The 24,506-nt window shown below is 39.6% G+C and overlaps 1 protein-coding gene across 1 annotated transcript in view; it reads left to right on the forward strand.

Annotated features, from left to right (window-relative positions):
- Positions 1 to 3,086: 3,086 nt before the first annotated feature.
- CCDC85A (coiled-coil domain containing 85A) overlaps positions 3,087 to 24,506 on the forward strand; it is a 242,115-nt gene continuing 220,695 nt past the window's right edge. Inside the window, exon 1 of the mRNA XM_075203848.1 lies at positions 3,087 to 3,858. Within this exon, the coding sequence (XP_075059949.1) occupies positions 3,652 to 3,858 (207 nt within the window). The 5' untranslated portion in view covers positions 3,087 to 3,651. The remainder of the gene's footprint in view (positions 3,859 to 24,506) is intronic.

Here is a 24,506-nt window from a genome sequence, read left to right on the forward strand (position 1 = left end):
GCTGTCCTTCGTGGGCTTACCACACCCCCTCTAGTAGTTTGGCTATGCCTCTCTAGTGGCTGGCCACACCCCCTCTGGTGGGCCTCTACCATTGTATTCCCCCTCTGGGCCCTTCATGTCCCAGCCCGAAACTATGCACGCACATCTGTTCAATTCAAGTTCTGGGCATCTCTCAGGTATGTGATTTTCAGCCGCATCACCTGCACCAGTTACAAGGTAGGTGTAAGTGCAGATTGATAGTGATGATGCGCATGTTAGAACATGTGTTTGCAAGCAAGAGCAACTGTAAAAATGCATTTTATGTACAATACACATTAATAACATCCTGATAACTGTATTTCATGAAAAATAATGATAAATTAATATATTATGATTTTTCATTAAAGACTATGGGCCTGATTTGTTAAGGAACTTGAGAGCAAGAAATTGAGCAAGTTTTCTTACTTAAGTTTTCTGGACAAAACCATGGTGCAATGCATGGGGTGAAAATTAGTTTTCTATTTTGCACATAAAAACAGACAGTATTCTCCTTATGTGCGAAATAATATTGAATGTGGGGGTGAGTTTGGGGAGAAGGAGGTCTATTTATTAAATGTGAATATGAATTATTTAATGGCAAGTGATGGTTCTGGGAAATAGGTATATTTATTAACTGTAAATACTATTAATTTAATCCTGGGGCTGTTTTGTCCACAAAACTTAAGTAAGAAAACTTACTTAATTTCTTGCCTAAGTTCTTTAATGAATCAGGCCCTATATTATTAACAGGTGATAATGAAGAGTTTGTTTTTTCAGATCTGCTTCTAGCTAAATACGGACGTGCGTATTCCTGAATTACATTTTTAAACAACACACATTGGACCTTATTCATTAAGGAAAGTAAGGCAAAAAAAATCTCCTGGACAAAACCATGTTACATTGCAAGGGGTGCAAATTAGTTTATTATTTTGCACATAAGGAAAATACTGGCTGTTTTTTCCTGTAAGACACAAATACTTGATAGCTTTATATTTACACTGAAATTTGAAGTTGATCTAGGACATGTCCTACACCAACTATAAATCTATCCCCACATTTTAAATTTATATCCCCTCCAATGCAACATGGTTTTGCCCAGGTGAAAAGTTACTAATTTTTTGTGCTTTACTTTCCTTAATAATTCAGGCCCATTATGTTAATTTGTGTACCTTGAAGAATCACACCTACAATCATCATCATTATCATTTATTTATATAGTACCACCAATTCCGCAGGGCTGTACAGAGAATATTTGTCATTCACACCAGTCCCTGCTCCATCAGAGCTTGCAGTCTAAATTCCCTAACACATGCAGACACATCTGGAGGGGGCCATATCTGCAGATATACCAGTTTGCAGGTGTATCTCTTGTAAATGCCTGAACAAAGATACCTGATGATGATGATTATCATCTGCACGGACCTTTGCAGTGAAAAAAATAATAATAATTATAATTTGCGTGCCCCCCAGAAGTGATCAAGCACCAGCATCATAACCTTGGGATAGTTACTATTAATTAAAGAGAACAAACAGCATTGGGGCCCTCCAGCAACATGCACCAGACAATGACAGGCTGGAATATAACAAGGAAACCTGCACCATGGGGTCCCCCTGTTATAGTGGGACACTGCCCCAATCCCTAGGAAAATTGGGGGCTTCAAACAAATGCCCTGTGTTGAAGGCCAATTTGTGCTGGGGTAAAAAAGAATTTAAGTTAATAAATAGCATTTTCATATGTGCCACTATTGGTCGATTGGATTGAGATCTGGGGAATGTGGAGGCCTAGTCAACACCTTAAACCCTTTGTCAAGTCCCTCAACCCATTCCTGAACAATTTTTTCAATGTGGCAGGGTGCATTATCCTACTGAATGAGGCAACTGCAATCAGAGAATGCAGTGCCATGAAGGAGTGTACTTGGTCTAAAACAATGTTTAGATAAGTGGTACGTGTCAAATTAACCTCCACATGAATGCTTGGACCCAAGGTTTCCCATCAGAACATTGCCCATATCATCAAGCTGCCTCTACTGACTTACCTTCTTCCCAAAGTGCATCCTGGTGCCATCTCTTTCCCAGGTAACCGACGCACACGCACCCGGCCATCCACATGATGTAAAAGAAAATGTGATTCATCAGACCAGGCCACCTTCTTCCATCGCTCCATGGTCCAGTTCTGGTGCTCAGGTGCCCATTGTAGGCGCTTTCGACTGGTGACAGGGCTCAGCATGGACATTCTGATTGCTTTGTGGCTACGCAGCCCCATATGCAGCTTGCTGAGATGCCCTGTGTGTACTGACGCATTTCTATCTATAGCAAGCATTAACATTTTCAGTAATTTGTGCTACAGTAGCTCTTCTGTGGGATTGAACCAAACTCCCCACGCACATGAATGAGCCTTGGGCACCCATGACCCTGTCGCCGGGTCACCAGTTTTCCTTCCTTGGAACACTCTTCGTAGGTACTAGCCACTGCATACTGGGAAAACCCCACAAGCCCTGCCGTTTTGGAGATGCTCTGACCCAGTAACAATATGGCCCTTGTCAAATTCGCTCAGACATTTTTCCTACTTCAAACACATAAACTTCAAGAACTGACTGTTCACTTGTTGCCTAATATATTCCTTGACAGGTGCCATTGTAATGAAATAGTCAATGATATTCATTTCTCTTCTTTGTAGTTTTAATGTTGTGGCTGATCGGTGTATATATATATATATATGTACACAAACAGATAGTTGCTGTTATCCAACAATCTAATGATGAAGAAAAAAGACTCTTCAGATATCAACATGAAATTCATGTTCTGAAATCTTGTACATTTTACAATAAATGTACAATTGAGCATGTAGTTTTAAGGAACGAATGTATAATATTGCTACAATTGGAATATATTGCTCTGATAATACTTTTAATGATCTAAGCAATGTAATAATCTATGTATAACCCTTGTTTAATAACAGATTAATGGGTTTTAAAAAAACATAAATCAAGATAACCAGCAGGTGGCGCAAGTAAACTTACATCCGGGCTTAGACTGCCAATTTTTCAGTAAAGAAGAAGAAAGGGAAAGGGTCAGCTCACTCGTGCTGTATTAGCAGCAGCAGCCAGAGTGTCTTGTGTCTGCTGCAGGCAATGGAACTCTTTTCCAAGTCAAAAGCATTCCCACTGCAGCCCAGTGGAGAGGATCCACATAGGCATGCCGACAGCTGTATCTGCATGGTCTCATTCATTCTACTGCAGTAAAGCTATAACCATGAGGACATAAGAGGAACCTGCAGATGCTTTGAAGTACAGTAATTGATTCTTACAAGCTGTTTTTCTGATCACTATGGTGTTTTTGATTTAGGATTTTAGTCTGCTGTTTAATGGATTTATCTTTCCCCAAGAGAAGAACTGATGGCAAATAAACATTCCCTGAATACAATGGCTTTGAAAAAAAACGACTTTCTTAAGAGGATCTTTCGTTTCCAGTTTTATTTTTTGCAAGGTATAGAAGTCACCGAGGGATTTTCTTGTCCTTGTTGAGAACAACATTCTGTTGTTCTAGTAGAATTGTAATAGGCAATTCAGTAGTGAGTCACATTATACTATTATTTTTTCCTAAGAAGTGGAGAAAAAAGTGCAAGGTGAAAATATGTCGAAGGTTGTTGGGGAAAGTTCTGTGGAAGACCTGGCTAAGGTGTCTGACGAGGAGCTGATGAAGTGCACTAAGGAGGAGCTGATCGTCCGACTCCGCAGAGCAGAGGCTGATAAGATGAGTGCTATGCTGGATCACAGCAACTTGATCCGGGAGGTGAACAGAAGACTGCAGCTGCATCTAGGGGAGATCAGAGGGCTTAAGGTGAGGGAATCGGAGCAGTGGTACCATGTTACACACATATCTATCTATCTATCTATCTATCTATCTATCTATCTATCTATCCCTGCATATGTTCTCATAGTGTACAGTGCTGCAGACCATGTTGGTGCTGCAGAAGTAAACTAAATACTGGTGCTCTGTGTACTAACTGTGATATAAATGCCCTTATAAATTGATTTTTTTGCAAGTATTAATGAATGCATTCATCTTATTTTAATACTACAGTTGAGCTAAACAAGCACGACAATTTCTGTTCTTACAGCTAGATCCCATCAATAGTTAAAAGGGTTTACTTGCAGGCTAAAAATACAGCATTTCAGTGTCACTCACACCTTCCAGCCCAGTCTAATCGTTACGTAATGTGTCAAGAGCACATTGGCATACAGTACAGGGAAGGTATAATGGGGCTTCCTTCTGAAACCAAATGACGTCTTTCACTGAATCAAAGAAATAAATCGGAGGTCCTGGCTTGAAAAGTCTTTGTGCTGTCAAAGAATATGGTGAAATAGAATGATGGAAATCAGATAATATTATATAAAGGCACAATGTAAAGTACAATGCTCGGTTATCTTCTTCATTTTATAAAATTAATATATATCCTTAGGTGCCAAGTTGTCATTGCTATCCTCTGAAGTGGATTTACTGTATATTGGTTCGATCAGATTAGTTTCATCAGATTACTTTCATGAAGGTAACATTAGCCGGGGTTGAGTGGTAGCTTCCTTCCTAACTGCTATTGCAGTGATGTAATGAGTCACAATGTAACTGTTTCAGTACTATAGTGCACTAGACAGCGTCTTATAAATAGCTTTCTGTAACGTGCCCTCGTTAAAATTAAATAACACCGGTTCAATGTCACAACCTTCACTCTGTATTTAAATGTTTTTGTTACAGACACATGATTGTATTTATGTCAATATGTTAATATTTTTAATCAGATATTGCATAGGTTTTATTTTGCAGTTTTTCTAACACAGAATAGAACATTTGAAAATAAACATATTCATGGAATAATAGTAATAATAATAATAATAATAATAATAATAATAATAATAGTTATAAATAATGTTATTTGTTAGTCATTATTTTAATAGTAATAGTAATATATTTTTATTATAACCACACATCTGTAGTATATTTTTCAAAAGTAACACATTGATTGTTGTATACAAATGAAAAAGAACAGCATCTGAAAATTAATTCAGCATATTATGGCTTGATCCCTTCTGCCCAAAGATGCCATTCCCCACCCACGCTTCTCTGAGGGAAAAGCAGAATCCAAGGAGATAAGTATAGCGGAAAAGGCAGATTTAATATCTTTTTACAATACTCTGTAGGTCATGGTTCATTTATCATTGGCTACTAACACCAAAACGAATGGTTTTACCTTCAGTGAACTTCGTTTACATGATGAATTGTGCATTTTAAGCTTTGTCACAACAAGTTAGACAATGCTATCATCATCATCATCATTTATTTATATAGCACCACTAATTCCGCAGCGCTGTACAGAGAACTCACTCACATCAGTCCCTGCCCCATTGGGGTTTACAGTCTAAATTCTTTAACATACACACAGACAGAGTAGGGTCAAATTGTTAGCAGCCAATTAACCTACTAGTATGTTTTTGGAGTGTGGGAGGAAACCGGAGCACCCGGAGGAAATCCACACAAACACGGGGAGAACATACAAACTCCACACAGATAAGGCCATGGTCGGGAATTGAACTCATGACCCCAGTGCTGTGAGGCAGAAGTGCTAACCACTAGGCCACCGTGCTGCCCATAATGCTATCCAGGTTTTGTCTTTAGGGTAACAGAAGGCATATGTATGAACATAAATGTGGGGTTAGATCGGGTTAGTATTGTGTTAACATATTATGTAATAGGGCAAAGATTATGGGGATTGGCAGTGAAGCAAAATTACTCTCTTCTCCTTCCCAAGAAGACGTTTTGTCATTGTATTATGAGAAAGTTTCTTGTAAGAAATAGAGTGATATGACTAAAGATCTAAATTTACGATCTAGAAATAACAAACACCCCATTAAGTCATCCTATGGTGCAGACCTCATTCAAGCAACTTGCTCTAGCTGATATTGTAATATAACTCCAGTTGGTGTACTGTAGACTGGTCTAAAGTTGTTTATCTAACACCACAAATAACTTTATTGAATTCTAATATATCTATGTGTAGAGATTTAGTCCCAAAGATACTATCACAGGTCAAATTGAAGTAGTCATTTATGCAACACTTGGTTTACCAATTACCACCAGTTTTTCCCAATGAAGCAAATAAGGATTAACTGACATTTGCGCTGTGATAAACCACAGAAAGTAAACTGACATCTGTTCCATGTCAGAGACATGGAATAGACTTCTTTCCATTATCAGAGTAATTTACAACCTTCTTCTCCTGTCTAGATGAACCCATCCATAGCAGAGTTATAGTTCCAAAACATTAATTAACAATTTAGATAGAAACGGGTGACAACATATAATCATATTTAATTTTAAACACAGAATTAATGGAAGTTGTAATTGTTATCTTTTTATTTTGTGTAGATTTATTTGTGTCTCCCTTTGTTCTATTTTATTGTCCTTACAAACAGCAATTGTTAATGGTGTAGCTTTTTCCTCTCAACGTTTTTAAAAACACAGTTGACCCGCGAGCACTGTAATTCCATATCAATGAAGCAGATAAAAAGTATTCATAAAAAAGGGAGAAAACTGTCGTTACATCTAAACTCTTCTAGCATAAAAGTTTTGATGGTATTTTATTTATATCAGTGATTATTATGGGCAGAAAAATCACCCAGCATGCATGAGAATTACCTATTAGTGTATACATACTTGTGTTCAAATAAGCAGTCAAGTGAGAAAAAGTTGTGTGGGGCAGCACGGTGGCATATTGGTTAGCACTTTTGCCTCATAGCACTGGGGTCATGAGTTCAATTCCCAACCATGGCCTTATCTGTGTGGAGTTTGTATGTTCTCCCCGTGTTTGCGTGGGTTTCCTCCGGGTGCTCCGGTTTCCTCCCACACTCCAAAAACATACTAGTAGGTTAATTGGCTGCTATCAAAATTAACCCTAGTCTCTCTCTCCCTCTCTCTCTCTGTCTGTGTGTATATTAGGAAATTTAGAATGTAAGCTCCAGTATGGCAGGGACTGATGTGAATGAGTTCTCTGTACAGCGCTGTGGAATTAGTGGCGCTATATAAATAAATGGTGATGATGATGATGATGATGATGAGGTTTACAAGACAAACCAATTAGACAATGGACCAGAATGAATTGGGTCAAAGGAGGAGGACTAACAATGATTTCAATGGGAAATACTGCAGAAGTTAAGCTAGGGCCACCAATAGACACTCTGGATGTAATTTGTGAATAAATGGCTTTGTGTAGATTCCTAATCAGGATCAAAAGAATGGAGAACAATTGTAAAGCAATATACTAAGACTTTGTTAAATGGTCTCTTTAAGATAACATTAATTTTAACTGTTTAGGATCCATTTATTTATAACTTGAACTGTGTTTAATGAAGGAAATGGACAAAACTGTCTATTTTTCACAGCCACAGCTGACTATTGGTCACACCATAACAGTAAACAATTTGTACCTTTTGAATTTTAGAAACATTCTTTTTATGTGTAGATGACACTATCAAACTTTTTAAGGTGCCTTAATTGACCTGATGGACTGCATTAATCAAGCTGTAAATATTATTTTCTAACCTTTGGTCTTTCACACAGTTTCATCCTAAGAGATCATTGTTCTTTCTGCAGAAAATCCCCCAAATCCCCCAAATCAACTGTGTAAAATAATAGTACTTTTTTGTGTTTCTCTCTTTACAGGCATGTGTCAGAGTTAGACTTAGGGCTAGATTTACTAAACTGCGGGTTTGAAAAATTGGAGATATTGCCTATAGCAACCAATCAGATTCTAGTTATCATTTATTTAGCACATTCTGCAAGATGACAGCTAGAATCTGATTGGTTGCTATAGGCAACATCTCCACTTTTTCAAACCCGCAGTTTAGTAAGTATACCCCTTAATGTTAGTTGTGGGGATTCCTTAATTTATTGCTCAAATATGCTCCCTGCCTCTGTGTTAAATTATAATAGGGGTAAATGGGATGATCACCATAGGGGGGTCCACAGCTGCCGTCCCATCTCCACATGCATATATTTCAAGGGGTGGGAAGGTAGAGGTCATATTTGAAAAGGGGATAGTGGGGGGTATAATGTGACCCAGGACCACAATGGAGTTGTGTGCAGCATGCCTAATGCATTTTTGACATGTGGTTGAAACGTGCATCTGGGGTTGGCACCCATGGCATACACAGAGCCCAGAGCCCCAGGTTATCTTAATCCACTACTAGTCTGCTTCTGTAAACCCTTTCTATAATAAAAAGGATTGGTTCAATTGGGTGAAGCAATCAACTTTACATTAATGGCTCTTAATTTCAGGTTCCTCAGTCTTCATTCACACTCTAAATCAGGCATCTCTGATTTCTGGAGAAACCCTAGTGGCCATTATTTATAGAGATATATTGATTATCCTAGTATAAATAATGACTGTGTTCTTAGCTATTTTCATCTTGCAGTCACATAAAAAATAATTTGTTTGCTCAAGTTTCTGCAGCTTTCCTGGGTTTATGTAGCTTTCTAACTAATAAATTGGCAATGGTATGTAATAATTTCTCCTGAAGTATCCTTATGATGTAGTTATACTCAATACAAACAATGTACCAATTGATTTACCAAGTGTGCTGGCTCCACTGCATTAAATTCCCCTAAATTTTGTGACTGTTTACCAATAATTAGATGAGAAGATGGTTCAGTAACATCTTAAACCTCGGAAACCTCAGTTCTGGCCAGTCAGAAATGTTTATTTGCATCATTTAACAAAGGTTGTTAAAGGTAAATTTCACCCAGAAAGTTAGGTCATAATTACTTAGTAAATACTTACTAACAATACTGTACCTGTAATAGATATCAGCTTTTAGCAGTCAATCTGATTTGTTGCTATGGGCTGCAGCATGCTATTGCTGTTTGCATCATAGTATTATATAAACCACTTAATGTTAAAATATGTATAGCCTATCTTTATTGGGGGAAGTTTCTCTCTAACTCAGTGATGGGTAACCTGATATACTTCTAAGGCCACATGCCCTGCCTTCCAACCTTCAAAAGGACCCACATTACCCTTAATTTAAAGAACTGAAAAAAAGGATGACCTCAACATTCTCACATCACTCATCGCAAAATGCTCCCCGCACTGCCGTCACTAGCTCTAAACTTCTAAGACATGCCGCTTAGGCCTCTCTCTTGCCCCAAAATAGCCCCATATGTCCTCAGAAACCCCACTTGTCACAAAATGCTTCCAAGTCCACCTGCAGTAAAATGCACCTGTCATGATAATGGAAGCATCAGAAATTAGAAAATAATATATTAATGTGGTCCTGAGTGCAACCAAACATATGAGGTGTTTTTTTGCACCATGTGGAGTCAGTGTGGCCCATTCTGAGTTGGATGTGTTGTGCAGAGTATCTCACATGATGCAGAAGTTTGCATCTCCTGTTCAGTATTATTTTCTACTTTATATCAAAGCAGAAAATAAGCAAAATAGAGAACACAGGGATAGGGAGCACTGGTGAAGGCTCACCAGTCCATTATGGACCAGGTAGTCTATAATGGACATCTCTATCCATTTCTTTTTCTGTCATCCACTTTGATACACTCATTTCTAGTCTTCAGATCAGATGTATAGTTAGTGATTTTCGTTTTTATTTGAGCTCACTATACTAGACCAGCATGGCACTTGAAATTAGAGTGCAGCACATAGTACAAGATACAAACATCCTATCAGCTATAGCTTCATATTTATACAAGCATACCTCCCAACTGTCCAAATGTTGTAGAAACTCTCCTGATTTCATAGAGACTGTCCCGATCCTGATTTTATGGCTTTGTCCCACACGGGGACATTTTTGTCCTCCTGGTGGGAACATTGGGAGGCATCTTACATTCATAGCTGCTTTGTATAGTAGAGCAACCATGAACGGGTGCAGTACACTTGGTAAAGGTGCATGCTGCAGTAATTGGAGGGGAGGAGGTAACCAAGAGGCTGCCTAGCACTTTGCGCCACATAGTGATTTTGGCACACCCCATTGTGCTCCCTGTCCCTATGCCAAGGAGTAAAATGTTGGTAGGTATATACTAGTTACATACTTATTTATGATATTTCTAAGCAAGATCACTGACAAAGCAGTGAACATTAAAAGTGTTTCCTTTATAGCGCTGCAATTACATTATCATATTTTATTTTAATGGCTGTAACGCTATTGAGTATACATATTTTGTGCAATATACTAATAGTCCCAAAAAAAAAGACATGCTACAGTACGTCAATTCCAACAGGTGGTAGAAATACAACCATTTAAACTGATAAATGTATCAACTAATAAATCAGTCATCCTGACATTCCCTAGATTATAATAAATCAGTTGGGCCTGTCTCAAATTATTGTTAGTCCCAAGAGCTACGATAGTAGTATGTAGTGAATAGTGAAATGATAGAAAATCATTCTTGGAACAGGCTGTCCTCTATAAAACGAAGACTAGCACTATCAATATAAAATAGCATTAAAAATATAAAAGACAGTATTTTCATTGCATAATAAAACAAAAGATTCTGAACTATTATTGTTTATTGTGTACCTGTACTGAGAAATCCTTTTAACAATTTAGAAGGTCAGAGAACATTAATGCAGTTGCATAATTCATAGTGATGGTTTGAATAACATTATATTCACTCTCAATACAATATTGTGTATAAAATTGCTTGCTTAATGTAGCCAAATTTCAAAAAGTACCTTCTGCCATCCACACAGTTCAACATGAGCAAATTGTCATTTTCCCTTAATAGGCTAGTTTTATGAATTCAGGTGGAATAGTACATGCAATCATAGGACATTATTGAACAGATTTACAATACAATACTGCTTCCAGGGAAAATGCAATTTTAGCATAGTAAATAGGGCAAGCGATTGCTGGTTGCCTTGATGCGGTTGTCTGAACTACATTAAAGGGGTCTAAATATTATTATTTTCTCTCTAATATATATTTAATGAAGTGTATGTGTATTTTTTTTATTGTGCTTGGTTTGACTTTCTATCATGCCTGCGCTTATTTTTTCATGTCACTTAAATAAAAATGTGCAAATAAGAAGACGCATTAAATTACCTACGTTTGTAATTTTACCTACGTTTGTTAAATTCCTCCCTGGTCCTTGGAAAGGCATACTAAATAGCGTTTAAATAAATCAAATGTGAAAAGCATAAAGATTGTCCATTTGCTAACAGTGTCCTCAGTGCAAAGAGGAATCTTGTAAACCTTATAGCAAAGCTGTCAGTGATGTATTCTCTGAAAACTCTGACCATGTCTTGTGAAGACAGTATATTTATTTAATTGATATACATTATATATATATAATATTGAACTACAGAACATATCAATTAACCATTGAATACAAAATGGAATGAGGATATATATATATATATATATATATATATATATATATATATATATACATATATATAGTAAATATTTACCATAGCTAACAACACTACAAATTATGTATGCAGCTACTAAAAGTAGCAATATTTTAGCTCTAGCTAACATTTTCACCATGTTTACTGTTTACACGTTATTTGGAAACAAATATTTCTATGGAAATACATATTTGTGTACTTCAATATACAATATACTCATTCATGCACTGGCAAGATGAGCAGCATTATTTCTGCCAGGAATATGCTTGGTTACATGCCCTGTTATCCAAAGCAATCTCAGAGATCCATGGCAGTTGATATAGTCAGATTCAAAAGGCAAAGCCAAAAGTAACATGTACTGAAGCATAAATGCCATTTACAGTGCAAAAAGTATGCTACAGTAATTTCCAATGAGATACCTTCAGCACCTCCACAGTTCTGCTAGCTCAAGGGAGGTTGGATGTCAGCTAAACAATGCACTTTAAGCCGGAATTAGCCTTTCATTTTCTTTAAAAGCAAGACTAAGGAATGTGCTCTTTATAGTTGTGTACACTACTCTATTTAGTGTAAATTTGATCATCTAATTTTTTTCTATTTTGGTGATCACTTTCTTCTTACAGGACACATAAACATTCTTACAGGATAAGAATGCAGGAACACAGTTTAGATACTAAATACATATCGCAGTAGCAAACAGTTTTGTATTATTCACCTTAATATAAATATATTATCTAATATCTGAAATAAACAAGAGTTTCTTAGTGCACATTATTATCAATTTATAAATACCCATCTACCACAACAAGGTGACCTCTTTCAGATGGGTACCTCTACTAACTATTCATTTCTTTAACATGAGTGCATAGATAATGCTGGTTGAACCCCAGATGAAAACTTGTTACACTGCAGACTTACCATCCAGGCTCCAGCGATGCTTCCTACAAATGTGCTGTAAACAGTATGCATGCGGAACTTCTGGGCTATTATGTCCAACGTCACATGACTGCTCCCAAAGGCGGTCTTTTCAAATTCATTAATCTATTTAAACCTCTTCTGAACACTGCAGAGCAACAGTTTATTCTCCTAGTTTCTGGCTCATTGCTGATACGTACCTCTGAACTATTTCTGGTGATCCTGATTTCAGCTTGTTGCGTACTTGCCTACTCTCCTGGAATTTACAGGAGGCTCACGAATTTCAGGGAGTCCTGCCGGACTTTGCCTACTCTTCCTCCCAGAAGAGTAGGCAAACCTCCCGGACCCTGTAAAATGCCGAAATTCACGGCATTGAATAGCGGGGGCGGGGCTTAATCGTGTTATTAAGCCCTGCCCCCTGATATTTCAATACCTTGAATTTCTGTTTTTTATTTTAGAGGCGGGGCTAAAGTGCCGTAATGACGCCGTCGTGCCCACTCCTACTCTCTGTCACTTGATCTGTACTCCGATCTACCGGAGTACAGACTTTAAAAGTATGGCTTGTTGTGATTCTGATTTTTTACCTTGTTTCATCCGTGCACCAGTTCCTGCTTATCTGACCATCTCTGGTTTCTGATTATGTACCTTATTGATCTATCTGTATACCAGTTCCCTGCCTGCCATTCTTTCGTGTTGCTGCAAAAGGCAGGTCAGAGGACCGCAACCTGCGAGTTCCGGACAGCTAAGTCCACAATGACTTGAGGCGTTTCTTGGCAAAAATCGGTTGCTCCTTAGATTCCGCATCTTTGCTGGCTAAATTGATCAAGCGGCGGATTTGAAAAAGTGGAGATGTTGCCTATAGCAACCAATCAGAATCAAGCTGTCATTTTGTAGAATGCACTAAATAAATGATAACTAGAATCTGATTGGTTGCTTTAGACAACATCTCCGCTTTTTCAAACCTGCAGCTTGATAAATTTGCCCCTAGAAAACCATTTTCGTTCAGTAGTAAGAGTAATTGTGACAAAACTACACTAATTTAAAACATTTAAAACACCTATGATTTGTTAGTATAGGCAAATATGGGTGTATGGACTAAATCCCCCTTTATTTTTATGCATATTTTCAGTAAAAAAAACAGCTTCCACTTTTATACATAAATAACTATTTATACCTATTTTCCAAAATTTTTTAAAACATAACGAAAAATAAGTCAATCTAGTTGGCATTTTATGTTTAGTCTTAGTATAGAGCAGGGGTGGGCAAACCTGTCCTCAAGGGCCATATCCAGTTCATGTTTTTAGGATTTCTGTCTGTAGAAACAGGTGGGATAATTACTGACCCAGCCAAATAGATTAACTCAGCTGTACATGATTAAAGAAATCCTAAAAACATGAACAGGATATGGCCCTTGAGGACAGGTTTGCCCACCCCTGGTATAGAGCTACTGTACAGTATGTTTATTCAGGGAACGCTTCATTTGCTTTATTATTGGAAGTTTTGTTTTTTTAGATATATTTTCATCTTTTGCAAACAAAAAAACCCCAAACATTTCTAACTTAAAACAGAAGCCCCTCAGCAGCCATACACAATTGATTTAGGGATATTTGGAATGTGACCACTGATTCATACTAGGGATGAGCGCACTCGGATTTATGAAATCCGAGCCCACCCGAACGTTGCGGATCCGAGTCGGATCCGAGACAGATCCGGGTATTGGCGCCAAATTCAAATGTGAAACTGAGGCTCTGACTCATAATCCCGTTGTCGGATCTCGCGATACTCGGATCCTATAAATTCCCCGCTAGTCGCCGCCATCTTCACTTGGGCATTGATCAGGGTAGAGGGAGGGTGTGTTAGGTGGTCCTCTGTCCTGGTAGATCTCGTGCTGTGCTGTTTAGTTCTGTGCTGTGCTGTTTAGTTCTGTGCTGTGCTGTGCTGTGCTGTGCTGTGCTGTGCTGTGTTCTGCAGTATCAGTCCAGTGGTGCTGTGTGCTGTGCTCTGTCCTTCTGAGGTCAGTGGTGCTGCTGGGTCCTGTGCTGTGTCCTGTTCAGTCCAGTGGTGCTGTGTCCTGTGCTCTGTGCTTCTAAGGGCATAGTTATTTCCCCATTATTCCCCTGTGTTTAAAAAAATAAAAAAAAGTTTTTTTAAAAAATACCAAAAACTACTTTAATTTTTTTTAATTACCACAAAATTTGCACAACCAATCCTGCAGTATAAGCCCATTGGTACTGCAATATTACCAAGTTCACACATTCAGCAGTAAAAGTCCAGTGGTACTGCAATATTACAAAGTTTACACATTCTGCAGTATCAGTCCAGTGGTGCTGTGTCCTGTGCTCTGTCCTGCTGAGTTCCGTAGTGCTGCTGGGTCCTGTGCCGTGTCCTGTTCAGTCCAGTGGTGCTGTGTCCTGTGCTCTGTGCTTCTAAGGGCATAGTTATTTCCCCATTATTCCCAAGTTTTTAAAAAATAAAAAAAAAGTAAAAAAAAATAAAAAATTTAAAAAATAAAAAAAATATATAATAATTATAACCAAATTTGCAAAACCAATCCAGCAGTATAAGTCCATTGGTACTGCAATATTACAAAGTTCACACATTCTGCAGTATCAGTCCAGTGGTGCTGTGTCCTGTGCTCTGTCCTGCTGAGTTCCGTAGTGCTGCTGGGTCCTGTGCCGTGTCCTGTTCAGTCCAGTGGTGCTGTGTCCTGTGCTCTGTGCTTCTAAGGGCATAGTTATTTCCCCATTATTCCCAAGTTTTTAAAAAATAAAAAAAAAATAATAAAAAAAAAAAAATAATAAAAAAAAAAATATATATAATAATTATAACCAAATTTGCAAAACCAATCCAGCAGTATAAGTCCATTGGTACTGCAATATTACAAAGTTCACACATTCTGCAGTATCAGTCCAGTGGTGCTGTGTCCTGTGCTCTGTCCTGCTGAGTTCCGTAGTGCTGCTGGGTCCTGTGCCGTGTCCTGTTCAGTCCAGTGGTGCTGTGTCCTGTGCTCTGTGCTTCTAAGGGCATAGTTATTTCCCCATTATTCCCAAGTTTTTAAAAAATAAAAAATAAATAAATAAAATTTTTTTTTTTTAAAAAAAAAAAAATATATAATAATTATAACCAAATTTGCAAAACCAATCCAGCAGTATAAGTCCATTGGTACTGCAATATTACCAAGTTCACACATTCTGCAGTATCTTGTGCTACATATAATGGAGACCAAAAATTTGGAGGATAAAGTAGGGAAAGATCAAGACCCACTTCCTCCTAATGCTGAAGCTGCTGCCACTAGTCATGACATAGACGATGAAATGCCATCAACGTCGTCTTCCAAGCCCGATGCCCAATCTCGTAGTACCGGGCATGTAAAATCCAAAAAGCCCAAGTTAAGAAAAAGTAGCAAAAAGAGAAACTTAAAATCATCTGAGGAGAAACGTAAAGTTGCCAATATGCCATTTACGACACGGAGTGGCAAGGAACGGCTTAGGCCCTGGCCCGTGTTCATGACTAGTGGTTCAGCTTCACCCACGGATCTTAGCCCTCCTCCTCCTCCCCCCCCCTACAAAAAATTGAAGAGAGTTATGCTGTCAGCAACAAAACAGCAAACAACTCTGCCTTCTAAAGAGAAATTATCACAAATCCACAAGGCGAGTCCAAGGATGTTGGTGGTTGTCAAGCCTGACCTTCCCATCACTGTTCGGGAAGAGGTGGCTCGGGAGGAGGCTATTGATGATGTAGCTGGCGCTGTGGAGGAACTTGATGATGAGGATGGTGATGTGGTTATTGTAAATGAGGCACCAGGGGGGGAAACAGCTGATGTCCATGGGATGAAAAAGCCCATCGTCATGCCTGGTCAGAAGACCAAAAAATGCACCTCTTCGGTCTGGAGTTATTTTTATCCAAATCCAGACAACCAATGTATGGCCATATGTAGCTTATGTAAAGCTCAAATAAGCAGGGGTAAGGATCTTGCCCACCTAGGAACATCCTCCCTTATACGTCACCTGAATAACCTTCATAGTTCAGTGGTTAGTTCAGGAACTGGGGCTAGGACCCTCATCGGTACAGGGACACCTAAATCCCGTGGTCCAGTTGGATACACACCAGCAACACCCTCCTCGTCAACTTCCTCCACAATCTCCATCAGATTCAGTCCTGCAGCCCAAGTCAGCAGCCAGACTGAGTCCTCCTCAATACGGGATTCATCCGAGGAATCCTGCAGCGGTACACCTACTACTGCCACTGCTGCTGTTGCTGCTGTTAGTCGGTCATCTTCCCAGAGGGGAAGTCGTAAGACCGCTAAGTCTTTCACAAAACAATTGACCGTCCAACAGTCGTTTGCCATGACCACAAAATACGATAGTAGTCACCCTATTGCAAAGCGTATAACTGCGGCTGTAACTGCAATGTTGGTGTTAGACGTGCGCCCGGTGTCCGCCATCAGTGGAGTGGGATTTAGAGGGTTGATGGAGGTATTGTGTCCCCGGTACCAAATCCCCTCGAGATTCCACTTCACTAGGCAGGCGATACCAAAAATGTACAGAGAAGTACGATCAAGTGTCCTCAGTGCTCTTAAAAATGCGGTTGTACCCACTGTCCACTTAACCACGGACATGTGGACAAGTGGTTCTGGGCAAACGAAGGACTATATGACTGTGACAGCCCACTGGGTAGATGCATCCCCTTCCGCAGCAACAGCAACAGCTGCATCAGTAGCAGCATCTACAAAATGGCTGCTCATGCAAAGGCAGGCAACATTGTGTATTACAGGCTTTAATAAGAGGCACAACGCTGACAACATATTAGAGAAAATGAGGGAAATTATCTCCCAGTGGCTTACCCCACTTAGACTCTCATGGGGATTTGTGGTGTCAGACAATGCCAGTAACATTGTGCGGGCATTAAATATGGGCAATTTCCAGCACGTCCCATGTTTTGCCCACACCATTAATTTGGTGATGCAGCATTACCTCAAGAGTGACAGGGGTGTGCAGGAGATGCTTGCGGTGGCGCGCAAAATTGCTGGACACTTTCGGCATTCAGCCAGTGCCTACCGCAGACTAGAGGCACATCAAAAAAGCATGAACCTGCCCTGCCATCACCTCAAACAAGAGGTTGTGACGCACTGGAACTCCACCCTCTATATGCTGCAGAGGATGGAGGAGCAGCAAAAGGCCATTCAGGCCTACACAGCCACCTACGACATAGGCAAAGGAGTGGGGATGCGCTTCAGTCAAGCGCAGTGGAGACTGATTTCCGTGTTGTGCAAGGTTCTGCAGCCATTTGAACTTGCCACACGAGAAGTCAGTTCCGACACTGCCAGCTTGAGTCAGGTCATTCCCCTGATCAGGCTGTTGCAGAAGCTGCTGGAGAAAGTGAGGGAGGAGCTGGTAAGCCATTGCGATTACACCAAGCATGTAGCTCTTGTGGATGTAGCCCTTCGTACGCTTTGCCAGGATCCGAGGGTGGTCACTCTTTTAAAGTCAGAGGAATACATTCTGGCCACCGTGCTCGATCCTCGGTTTAAAGTGTATGTTGTGTCTCTGTTTCCGGCGGACACAAGTCTACAGCGGTGCAAAGACCTGCTGGTCAGGAGATTGTCCTCTGAAGAGGACCGTGACATGCCAACAGCTCCACCCTCATTTTCTTCCACATCTATGGCTGCGAGGAAAAAGCTCAGTTTTCCCAAAAGAGGCACTGGCGGGGATGCTGATAACATCTGGTCCGGACTGAAGGACCTGCCAACCATTGCAGACATGTCTACTCTCGCTGCATTGGATGCTGTCACAATAGAAAAAATTGTGGATGATTACTTTGCTGACACCATCCAAGTAGACATGTCAGACAGTCCATATTGTTACTGGCAGGAAAAAAAGGCAGTTTGGAAGCCCCTGTACAAACTGGCTCTATTTTACCTGAGTTGTCCCCCCTCCAGTGTGTACTCGGAAAGAGTTTTTAGTGCAGCGGGGAACCTGGTCAGTGAGCGGCGAAGGAGGTTGCTTCCTCACAACGTTGAAAAAATGATGTTTATAAAAATGAATAATCAATTCCTCAATGAAGTACAGCACTGCCCTCCAGATACTACAGAGGGACCTGTGGTTGTGGAGTCCAGCGGGGACGAATTGATAATGTGTGATGAGGAGGAAGTACACACTGTAGGGGGAGAGGAATCAGAGGTTGAGGATGAGGACGACATCTTGCCTCAGTAGAGCCTGTTTAGTCTGTACAGGGAGAGATGAATAGCTTTTTTGGTGTGGGGGCCCAAACAAACCAATCATTTCAGCCAAAGTTGTTTGGTAGGCCCTGTCGCTGAAATGATTGGTTTGTTAAAGTGTGCATGTCCTATTTCAACAACATAAGGGTGGGTGTGAGGGCCCAAGGACAATTCCATCTTAGAATTTTTTTTTTGGCATTATATGACCAATCAACAGTCGTTTGCCATGTTCAAAAAGTAAAACCAAATTTTAAAAAATTCAAGAAATTAAACCAAAAGTAAAATGCCGTGTCATAATTTAAAACAAGAGGTATTGACGTGCTCTAAAACTACTGTATTGTTGTTTATATTTTATAAACACTACACTTGAAAGCTTGAGTCTTTCAATAAAAAAGTAACTGTCCATTGCACGAATATTTGCAACAGGGACAATTTTAGGGTTAAGAAAGCCAACTAATAACACTTCGACGCTGTCTGTCTTTATAAACACTACACTTGGAAGTTGGAGGAGGTATTGTGGCCCCGGCACCAAATTTACTACCGGGGCCACTCCACTGTGCAGTCCATATTTAGGTGTATCAGATATTAAACAACGGTGACAGTTGATGCCCAATTTTTTAATTATATTGTGGCCTCGGTACCAAATTGTGTACCGGGGCCACCACACTACGCAGTCCAGATACTTGTTTGGTGGAATTCAGACCAGTTGAGGGTTTTATTATTATATTGTGGGGACCACTCTATCTATACCACACTACAACTCTATACCACTCTATTTCATACTTTAATTCTATTTAATACTTTAATTCTATTTCATACTTTAATTCTATTTAATACTTTAATTCTATTTCATACTTTAATTCTATTTAATACTTTAATTCTAGTACTAATTACCATAAAGAGGAACTGCCGCTTCTATTTAATACTTTAATTCTATTAGTAGTTACCATAAAGAGGAACAAAATAAACCAATTTTACCAAAAGTATAATATGACTTAGACTTACAAACACTACACTTGAAAGATGGTGCCTTTAAATGAAAAAGTCAGTCTTCATTGCACGACTATGTGCAACAGGGACAGTTTTTTGGTTTACAAAGTCAACCAATAACACTTGGACCCTGTCTGTCTTTAACATACTTGATGGGATCTCAATGACGAATTGTCTGTACCATGTTTGGAGGAGGTATTGTGGCCCCGGTATCAAATTGGGTACCGGGGCCACCCCACTACGCAGTCCAGATACTTGTTTGGTGGAATTCTGACACGTGGAGGGTGTATTTATTTTATTGTGGCCCCGGTATCAAATTGGGTACCGGGGCCACCCCACTACGCAGTCCAGATACTTGTTTGGTGGAATTCTGACACGTGGAGGGTTTTTTAATTATATTGTGGCCTCGGTACCAAATTGTGTACCGGGGCCACCACACTACGCAGTCAAGATAGATAGATGCGTATCATAGATAAAGTACATTCAGTGGTGTGGGGCAAATTGAAAAATATTCAAAATGCACTGACATTATCAAAAACAAGAGGTTGTCACACGCTAAAACTCCAACATGTATATGATGGAGAGGATGGAGGAGCAGCCGTATGTGTAGTGTAATGCAGACCTGTTGAAGGTTTTTTATATATTTTATTGTGGTGCCCAGTGCCCACTCCTCTACGCAGTCCAGGTACATTTATTGGTGCGAATCAAACAAGTTGATGGTTTTCTTATTATATATATTGTGGTGACCCACTCCTCTACGCAGTCCAGGTACATTTATTGGTGCGATTCATAAAAGTTCAGGGTTTTTAATATATATTGTGGTGACCCACTCCTCTACGCAGTCCAGGTACATTTATTGGTGCGATTCATAAAAGTTCAGGGTTTTTAATATATTGTGGTGACCCACTCCTCTACGCAGTCCAGGTACATTTATTGGTGCGAATCAAACAAGTTGATGGTTTTCTTATTATATATATTGTGGTGACCCACTCCTCTACGCAGTCCAGGTACATTTATTGGTGCGATTCATAAAAGTTCAGGGTTTTTAATATATTGTGGTGACCCACTCCTCTACGCAGTCCAGGTACATTTATTGGTGCGATTCATAAAAGTTCAAGGTTTTTAATATATATTGTGGTGACCCACTCCTCTACGCAGTCCAGGTACATTTATTGGTGCGAATCAAACAAGTTGATGGTTTTCTTATTATATATATTGTGGTGACCCACTCCTCTACGCAGTCCAGGTACATTTATTGGTGCGATTCATAAAAGTTCAGGGTTTTTAATATATTGTGGTGACCCACTCCTCTACGCAGTCCAGGTACATTTATTGGTGCGATTCATAAAAGTTCAAGGTTTTTAATATATATTGTGGTCACCCACTCCTCTACGCAGTCCAGGTACATTTATTGGTGCGAATCAAACAAGTTGATGGTTTTCTTATTATATATATTGTGGTGACCCACTCCTCTACGCAGTCCAGGTACATTTATTGGTGCGATTCATAAAAGTTCAGGGTTTTTAATATATATTGTGGTCACCCACTCCTCTACGCAGTCCAGGTACATTTATTGGTGCGAATCAAACAAGTTGATGGTTTTCTTATTATATATATTGTGGTGACCCACTCCTCTACGCAGTCCAGGTACATTTATTGGTGCGATTCATAAAAGTTCAGGGTTTTTAATATATATTGTGGTCACCCACTCCTCTACGCAGTCCAGGTACATTTATTGGTGCGAATCATAAAAGTTCAGGGTTTTTAATATATATTGTGGTGACCCACTCCTCTACGCAATCCAGAAAGATACCTTGTTGCAACGTTTTGGACTAATAACTATATTGTGAGGTGTTCAGAATACACTGTAAATTAGTGGAAATGCTTGTTATTGAATGTTATTGAGGTTAATAATAGCCTAGGAGTGAAAATAAGCCCAAAAACTTGATTTTTAAACTTTTTTATGTTTTTTTCAAAAAAAATCCGAATCCAAAACCTTAAATCCGAACCGAGACCTTTCGTCAAGTGTTTTGCGAGACAAATCCGAACCCCAAAAATAACGAAAATCCGGATCCAAAACACAAAACACGAGACCTCAAAAGTCGCCGGTGCACATCCCTAATTCATACACATGAAAGGTGTTTTTGATATTATTACACGTAATACATTATTATATTTGATTTGCCTAACATTGAGATACAGTAGTGTGCCAAAACAGTAGAAGGCACCCACCTCTCTAAGTGAGGAATTCAATTCCCCCCGAATTTCCGCGGCGTTGAAACTATTACTGTTATTACGGTAGTTTTAACCGGTTTCCTGCTGAAACTACCATAATAACGGTAATAAATCGCATTATTATCATAATAACAGTAATAATGCACAGGCCGCGTTACTTTTACTCATAACGCGCCCAATTGATTCCCCTCTAATAGTCCTTGAACATTTTCTTTTCACGGTTTACCTTCTGCAATACGTCCCCTTTGTCCAATTTAAAATGGGGCCTCATGTCCAAAATTTAGTAATAGACCATTCAACCAGTAGAAAATTAAGTCTCTTCTGTCCGGTATACTATTCAGTTTCAAAGACCATAATACAGTCTAGTCTCATGGCCTTCTTTCCAATATGTAATGCAGCTCCATAGAAAACAGTTTATAATTAGAGATGTTCACTGACCCCTGCGTTCTGGTTTTGGTTTTGGATCTGGATTAACTTCCTGTTTTGGTTTTGGCAAAACCGCCTTCATGTGTTTTGGTTTTGATTTTGGTTTTGGATCTGTATTTTTTAGAAAAATTACTAAAATATGCTAAAATCACATGATTTTGCTCTGTTTTTGTTCCTACATTATTATTAACCTCAATAACACTAATTTCAAGTCATTTGAAGTAAATTTTGAACACCTCACAGGTCACAATATTATTTTCATAGACTTTCAGACAAAGACTGCAGGGACCTGACTGGTTGCTAAGCTACAGAGCAATGGTACAAACACACGGCAGTTAATAGTACATCTAGGAAACAGTGCCATACAGCACTGGTAGAAAAGAAAAGTGGTGCAAGATGGAATTGTCCTTGTGAACTCCCACCCACCCTTATGTAAGATATTGAAAAGGACATCTACAAATTAACAAAGCAAGCACTCCAGCGACAAGCAGTGGCATTTTTGTGGCTGATGTACTTGGTTTGTTTGGGCCCCCAAAAAACAAGTTAACAATGGACTTATAGCACCTAAGGTAACAATGCTGTTAATTAACTCTACTGTGGCAAGATGTTGTTGTCATCATCCTCAGCCTCATCCTCACCCTCATCAGTGTGAACATCATCCTCACACATTATTAATTCATCACTGCTGGAATCCACCATTAGAAGTCTCTGTATTTTGATGTAATTGGCGGGAAAGGCTTTCCTCGTGGAAATTGTAGTTCATTTTTATCAACATCATCTTTTCCACATTTTGAGGAAGTAACCTCCTACGCCAATCGTTGACAAGGTTCCCAGCTGTGCACAAAACTCTTTCCGACTACACACAGGAGGGTGGGCAGCTTAGGCAGTACAAAACAAGGTACCACATGGGTCTCCAAATTCCATTTTTTTCCTACTAGTATGTAAAGGGACTGTCTGATGTGTCTATTTCTATGCCGTTGTTAAAATAATCCTCCACCATCCTTTAGATGTTGATAGTAGGATCAGGTGGAGTTATGGCAGAGGTGTCTCGTTTTTTGGTCAATTCTTTTAGACCAGACCAGATGTCAAAATGTTGTGCTGAGTCATCTGCATCATCCCTGGGTCTCTTGGAAAAGCTGATTTTTTTTTCCTAGCAGCAGTTGAGTGAGAAACTGAAGGAGGAGACGCCGTCCTGTCACGTAACACTTGAGCTGCCATCTTGCTCACCAGGAGCTTCTTGCATCTCTTCAGATCTGGGTCAGTTGGAAACAAAGACAAGACGTAGCTCTTATTTCGAGGATCAAACACAGTTTCCAAAATGTAGTGATCCGATTTCAAGATTTTGATAACTTTTGGATCCTGGCGAAGCGAATAAAGTACTTGATCTACAAGTCCAACATACTTAGCGTAATTGCTTTGTTTAATCTCCTCCTTCAGTTTCTGAAGCTGCTTTTCCAAAAGTCTAATTAAGGGAATCACTTGACTCAAGCTAGCAGTGTCTGAACTCACTTCACAGGTGACTACTTTGAAAAATTGTTTCAGCACCTTGCACAACACAGAAAGTATTCTGCACTACGCTTGTGTAAAATACACCCCCCCCCCTCCTTTCCCAATGTCATGGCTTGTGGGGTAAGTGTGGATGGCTTCTCGCTGTTCAACTATCCTCAGAAGCATATACAGGGTGGAATTCCACCTTGTCAGCACCTCTTGCTTCAGTTTGTGGCAGGGCAAATTAAATTGCTCTTGTAGCTATTGCAATCTCCTACACGCTGTTGCCGAATGCCGAAATGTCCAGATATTTTATGGGCCGCAGACAGCATCTCCTGCATGCTCTGTCATTTTTAAAAAGCTCTGCACCACCAAGTTTATTGTGTGATCAAAACAGGGAATGTGATGGAATTCACCCAGCTGTAATGCTCTCACAATATTGGTGGCGTTATCAGAAATGACATATCCTGAGGAGAGTCCAAGTGGGATACGTCATGTTGCAATGACATCCGTTACTTTTTGTAACGTATTGTCAGCTGTATGCCTCTTAGTAAAGCCAGTGATTCACAGAGTAGCCTGCATCTGAAAAATGTGATGTTCTTGGGTACATGCTGCTGCTGTTCCTGCTGGTGAAGGCGAATCATCATCCTAGTGGGCTTTCACAGTCATATAATCTTTAGTTTGTGCCCAGTTCCGCTTGTCCACATATCTGTGGTTAAGTGTACAGTGGGTAGAATGGCATTTTGTAGCCCAATAGTTACGTTTTTACAAACCTTCTGGTAGAGGTGAGGAATAGCTTTTCTAGTA

Source organism: Mixophyes fleayi, chromosome 3 (genome assembly GCF_038048845.1).
Source record: "Mixophyes fleayi isolate aMixFle1 chromosome 3, aMixFle1.hap1, whole genome shotgun sequence".
NCBI lineage: Eukaryota > Metazoa > Chordata > Amphibia > Anura > Limnodynastidae > Mixophyes > Mixophyes fleayi.